General features: G+C 48.7%; 1 protein-coding gene and 1 non-coding gene across 2 annotated transcripts in view; one reads left to right on the forward strand and one right to left on the reverse strand.

Annotated features, from left to right (window-relative positions):
* The window catches only part of CCDC61 (coiled-coil domain containing 61), a 21,693-nt gene that overhangs the window by 9,545 nt on the left and 5,469 nt on the right, over nt 1-6,679 (reverse strand). Inside the window, 4 exon segments of the mRNA XM_023535234.1 lie at nt 7-168; nt 1,224-1,381; nt 4,386-4,468; nt 4,718-4,876. Coding sequence (XP_023391002.1) covers nt 7-168; nt 1,224-1,381; nt 4,386-4,468; nt 4,718-4,865 — 551 coding nt within the window. The 5' untranslated portion in view covers nt 4,866-4,876.
* LOC111744641 lies at nt 3,111-3,229 on the forward strand. The gene has a single exon (XR_002782265.1). It is a non-coding gene; the product is annotated as a 5S ribosomal RNA (ribosomal RNA).

Raw genomic sequence — 6,679 nt, forward strand, 5'->3', positions numbered from 1 at the left:
ACTCACTGCTCCCGCAGGTGCCAGATCTCGGAGTCCCGGGGGTCCCGAGGGTCCTGGTGGTCCAGCCCCCGAAGGCGGCCCAGCTCCTCCTTCAGCGAGCGAATAATGCCCTGGAGGACCACGGGGTCCGGCTTGCCCTGGTACGGGAGGGGCAGCGGGTAGTGAATCCTGAGGATTAGAACCGTGGCATCTCAGAGGCCAAGGATCCCCCAAGGGCACTACCAGACCCCGAGAGCCCGAGAGCATGAAAAACCCCCCGTCCAAAAAACCCAACGTCCCAAGGGCCCAAGGCCCAAAACCCAACTCCAACCCCCCCCCCGCCCCCAACCCCATTGCTCCTTGCGCCAGTCAGCCACCCCTACGACTCCCTTATAGAGCAATCGTGGAACCACTGGGTCATGTGACTTGCAGCCACGCCCAACCCTGAGATTCCGTGGTAGGAGATTCTAGATGGCCTAACCTGGGTCCCCCCTTGGTTGGCGAAAGGTGGGGCATCTTGATTAACTGCTCCACCGGGTGCTGTTCATAGAACAGCACTTGGTAACATGATAACTTCCCACCAGAAAATCAGGGAGCTATTAACAAAGGGAGCAGACACTGTCCCCGGCTACCCAACAGCCATTCCCAACGCCTTTCTCCCTTGCTGCCTCCCGCTAAAGACTAGACAGCCAGATATTCATTTGCCCAGCATTCCTTGCATGTGACTACTTCTGGCCAAATATTATGGAAAAGGCCAAGTGATCATTTCTGGCCGAATATTATAGAAAATCTGTCGGGAGTCTTCTGAGAACACTTTGGTTTTCCTGATAAAAACAATAGGTACAATTAGCAAGCGCATCTCTGTTCTGCTCCCTCTTGCTTTGCTGCAGACACAATGCCTGGAGGTCCAGCAGCCATTTCTGACCAGGAAGAGATACGGATGAAGTGACAATCCAACACATTAAGGATGGAAAAAAAAACAAACAGGAGACGACGTTTCTGATGAAATGACTGAGTTGCCACCACCTCCCTAGACACCTTGTTAAGCGATAAACTATTGCTTGTTTAAGGCACTTGTCGCCATACACAGTATTAAACAATACAAACCTCAACACTGAAGATTCCAAAGGCAAGGCTGAAGCGACGTTCCTGCCTTGCCCTAGGTACCTGGGGCTCCTGAGGTCTAACCACATCCTCTCCTACCTGCCCGCCAGTGTCAACCTAGAGTCAGCCCCTTGTCGCACCTGTCAAACTCCACAGAGTAGATGAGGATCAGGTAGCGCTTGGAGTTGAGCTGGGCGGATCTCGAGGCCAAGGGGCCTGGGCGGCCCCCCATCTTGCGGTTCCGCAGGGACTCCAGATCTGTGTAGGTCAGCAGGTCAAGGGTGACCGACTCGCTGCTCTGTTGTGAGGATGGGAGGAGCTGCGACAAGACCCAGAGCACACGACCCCCAAGCCCAGGCCACGCCCCCACGAGTTCAGGCCACACCCCCACAAGTCCAGACCACACCCCACAAAGCCCAAGCCACGCCCCCACAAAGCCCAGGCCACACCCTGGCCGGTTCTCTGGGCTAGCTGGCCGGACCCACACTGAGCCTGATGAGCAAGATGGCCCTGTCCAAGGTGCTGGCACGAGGACGTCATCAGGGAGAAACTGAAAAGAACCTAAATGCTCGACCACTGGGGACGGCTTAAGACTATGGCTCTAAGTGTTGTCTGCAGACTCCTCAGGGTCCCTGAGACCCTTTCAGAATGTCCAAGAAGTCAAAACAATTTGTAGAATAATATTAAGATGTCATTTGCCTTTTTTGCTGTATTGACATTTGCACCAATGGTGCAAAAGTAATGGATAAATACGGTGGTGCCCATGAGCAGAAATTCAGCTGGTGGCATCGAATGTGCTAGCGGTCATTGTATTCTCCACTGCCATGCAGTCTCAGTGGTGGGCCAGGAGGGAGAAGTAAACAAGTAAATAAAGAGATGATAGACAGACAGGCAGACAGACAGACGAAACACAGGAAATAAAACCTGGGAATAGTCTTGATGACACCGTAAAAATTGTTAATTTACAGAACCTCAACCCTCGCGTACACAGCTTTGTACTACTCTGTGACAAAACAGGAAGCGCGTGTCCTGCTGCTCACCAAAGCGCGACTGTTGTCTCAGAAAAAGCACTTATGCCATCGAGTTTTAAGCTAAGCTTGCCACTTTTTCATGGCACGCTACTTTTACTTGAATGAATGACTGCCAAACAAAACTAGGGTTATTCAGACTTGGGTGCCTAGAAGGCATTTTCTCAAAAATGAACAGTGAGCCTGCCACATCAAGAAAAACAGCTAACGGTATTTGTTGCCAATGATAAAATTCAAACGCCCAAGTGAAAATTGCGATTTTGGAAAACGATCTGCCACCGTGTGCCTGACAGCCTCTCAATATTAAAAGACCGTCCTGGTGAGGTCTGTGAGGATGTTAACAAATGTGACTTCCTGATGTTGTATAATGAAATGCGTCGACATTTGGAAGGTCAGTACAGCTCACAGGTGACGTTACAAACTGGGTAAAAGATGCAGGCAACGTGCGAGATGCAGCAGTAGATTTTAGCCTAACAGTACACGACGTTCACCGATATGGCTTCAGATTCTACACCGCCACCAACCTTTAAAGAACTATCACCTGTCCAATTTCTTGTGTGTTAGCAAAGAAAGATACGCACGGTTATCTGAAGAAGTTATGAAAGGGCTTCCTTTCCTACTACATAACTACGTGAGACAGATTTTTCTGCATATACTTCAACCAAAACATAGAACAGACTAAATGCAAGAGAACATCTGAGAATCTAGCAGTTTTCCATGATGCCGGACATTAAAGAGATTTGCAAAAATGTAAAAACAACGCTACGTTTCTTCCTAATTTGTTTTAGAAAATATATTTTTCATAAAAATGTTACTGAGATTAACATGTAACAGGTTTATTACTGTTATTTTTAAATGAATTCATAGATATCTTTAAATTTCTCTGAATTTCTAATATGGCGAACAAATATTGATAGATAAATCCTACATAGATAAAGCTCTTTGGTGTCCTCAATAATTTTTCAGAGAAGAAAGGGATTTTGAGATAAAAAATTTCGAGTCTACGGCCATGCCACCCTGAACGTGCCCGATCCCGTCTGATCTCGGAAGCTAAGCAGGGTCGGGCCTGGGTAGTACTTGGATGGGAGACCACCTAGGAAGACCAGGTGCTGTAGGCGTAAAAAAAAAAAAAGTTTGAGAACCACTGGGTTACAGAAGTAACGAGGCGTGGGTACAACGCAATACAAAGCAATTGCTAACGAGGATGACAAACTCAAAGGTTGATGACAACAACCACAACAATAATAAAAGTAACAGACAATACCTGTACAGCATGTATTATGAGCCAGGCATCACTCTAAGCTTTTAACACATAACTCGTTTAATCTTCACAACACTACAAAATGCAGACTGCTATCACCCACACATTACAGAGAGGGACGCTAAGGCACGGAGGGGAAGTCACTGGCCCCGGCTCCCAGCTCGTGGCAGTGATGAGTCTGAATTCAGAGTGCGTGCTCTTGGCTCTTATGCTTTTATGCCTATAGATTCTCAATGCTAACAGTCGGGTGGGACACAGAAAGGGGATGCTTAGGGACTCAGTTTCCAAGTCACATATGACTACTGCCACAATGACACGAGCGCATGTTCTATCTGTCATCAGAGAAATAATGCAATCATGGCATCTAAATAACATCCCTGTCACTCTGAGTTCCAATCGGGTTTTTCTTTTCCCGTCGATACTTGTAACCACCTGACATGATATCCTTTAAAATTGTCTTTCTCTCCCACTAGAATGTCACCCACGTGAAGACAGAGATTTTGTCTCTTTTGTTCACTGCCGTGTTGACAATAGTGCCTGGCACACTGACGATGCTAAGGAAATGCAATAAATGATTGGCTATATTCACTGACATAACTAAATTCTTATGAAATATTGTTGAATCTTTTAAAAACAGGTTGAAGGATACCTTGGGAAATACAGCAACTACACATAATTATAGGTCTGCAAATGTGCACACGCAGCTTCCCACGTGCATAGAGAATGGAAAAATGACCGGAGTGATTTCCACCAAAACATTGCCAGGAATGATTATTAGGAGTGGAGTGACTTTTCCTTTCTTCTTTACATTTATTTCTCTGTGACTTGACTTTAATACATGAGAATAACTCTCAGAATCAGAAGAAGCCATTTACATTTGGGAAAGAAGAAAAAGAGAGCCCCGCCCCCTCAATGAAAGAGAAAGCAAAGGGTCTTGCAGACGTTGGATGGCCAGCTACCCCCAAGGAATCCGGGGGACAGAAACCTCCCCCCACCCCCACCCCGGTCCCTACCTGCGTGAGGGCCGACTCCAGCATGTTACAGAAGATGTTGAACTGTTTGAAGTTCCCCGTCTTGTGAGTCAAATCTTCGATGACTAGGTGGGGAGAAAAGTCCTTCCTGAGGCCTGACCATCTGTCCCACCCAAGGGCAAGGCACCCGAGCCTTCTACCTTTCCCTGACTCCAGGGCCTCTGGCCTGAGGGATGAGTCCTACACCCCCTCCCCACTTTAGAGCTTCCGGTCAGGTAGAAGAGGCCAGTGGGCAGGATGCGGTTGGCCTCATCTTCTAGAAGAAGCTGATTCCGGGGAGGACAGGCGAGCCCACACCAGGTAGGCACACTCACAGCTGGCATCGAACTCGCCCCGCCACTGGTCAGCTGTCATCCGGTCCTCCACCTCCAGCTCTAGCACCTGCCCAGACACCAGCACCCGCACAGCATGCTCCACACCTCGGAAGACGTAGTCCACCTGCAGGCCAGCTGGCTGGTCCATGGCCAGTGTCACTGGAGAAAGGGACGAGACAGAGACCCAGAGGGGCTGAGAGTTCAGGTTCAGTAGCTAGAAAGCCAAAATTCACGTCCTGGTTCCACCACTTACCAGCTGTGGCACCTTAGGAAAGAGACTTCCTCTCCCTGTGCCTGCGTTTCCTCACCTGGAAAATGGGTACAATAAGAGCACCAACCTCGCAGACTTGTCATGAGGGTGAAACTGAGCAATCCACATAAAAGCGTGTAAAACTGTCCTGCACGTTACGAAGCCCAATACATGCTGGCTAGTGGTATATATGACTTCCGACAAAAGAATCACGATTGATACTATTAATCATTCATTTATTAATCCTTATACTCATTATATATTTAGAATTATTCATTCATTCAGCAAACATTTGCAGAGAAAAATCCAGCTGGAAAGGGGGACAGAGTATTGAGGTCAGGTGGGGCAGAGATTTTAAATAAGGGGTCGGGGCACGCCTCTGTGAGGAGCCGGCCACGTAGCTCCCTAGGGAACGAGGTCCACATTGGGAGAACAGCCAGTGCCACAAACTATCAAGGACACACTTAAATCATTCACACTGAATTAATCACTGATTTTATTAATTAGTCTGTTGTTCTCAGCCAACAGAGCTCCTTCTCAATGTTAGTTCTACCAGGAGCTGGAAGAGGGTCAGGCCTCCCGCCTCAGCTGGTTTGGAATGGGAGCCCCGGGCTACCTGGGTTCACGTCCAGGTTCAGCTGTGTACAGACGTGGGCAAGTCGCCTAATCTCTCTTATGGCCAGACTCCTTATCTATAAAGCACATTTCTTATCTATAAAGCTGCTCCGGGTGCTGGGGATCTGATGAGACCAGATTATGGCTGTGCCCTCAAGAGGGTGGCAACAATCCAGAGACATAAAAATGTCGAGCAGTGAGGACAGGGGACGCTGGGGGTGGGGGTGGCCAGCAGAGGCCTGGAGGGAGAGGAGGAGACAAGTGAACACCTAGGGAAGTGTCCAGGCAGACGGGACAGCCAGGCAAAGGCCCCAAGGTGAGTTGTTCCTAGTTTGTTCTAAGAACAGTAAGGGGGGCAGCGTGAGGGAGGGAGGGGGTGAGTGCCGAGAGCAGAGGTGACATGGGACCGATGATGTTCACGCAGGCCTTTGTAAGTCCACAGGAAGATAAGAGGGCCCATCTCCCTGGACTGGTGTAAGGATTAAATAAGTTAATCATGCCAAATCCTTGGGGAAACTGAGCCATGTCTGACACACAGCAAGAACTCAATACAGACCGGCATCCTCGCCATTATTATTGTTATTATTGCTTTATTGTTTCTGAGCTTGAAAGGGACTATAGAGACAAGGAAAGCCGCTTCCCTCCCCAGTGTACAGATCAGGTCATTGAGGCTCAACAAGGAAAAATGGCCCTGTGCAGAGTGGCACAGCTGCTCCAAAGACAGAGCCACCCAGGGCTGCCCGTAACCTAGATTGGTGACCATCCTAATGCCTGGTCTCCTTCTCTCCCCACCGCCTCCTTTAGTCCTCACGCTCTCCCCAGGAAGTCCTTCCTGAAGTCTGATGTTGGAAAATTGAGGCAGAAAAAGATGAACCCTGAAACTCTAAGACAGCGATTTTTAACCTTTTTAGAGTCCTTGAGCCTTTGAGAGTGTAATGAGATCTCTGAACCCTCCCAGGACAGATGAATAAGCCCATAACCTTAATGGGCTTATTCATCTGTCCTGGGAGGGTTCAGGGGCTCCCAGAATATCACCCCCAGGCCCATTGACAAGATCCCCTTTCTCCAGCCCCAAGAACAACTGCCCGAGCCCCTAC

The sequence above is a fragment of the Pteropus vampyrus genome, unplaced genomic scaffold (genome assembly GCF_000151845.1).
Source record: "Pteropus vampyrus isolate Shadow unplaced genomic scaffold, Pvam_2.0 Scaffold138, whole genome shotgun sequence".
Taxonomy (NCBI): Eukaryota; Metazoa; Chordata; class Mammalia; order Chiroptera; family Pteropodidae; genus Pteropus; species Pteropus vampyrus.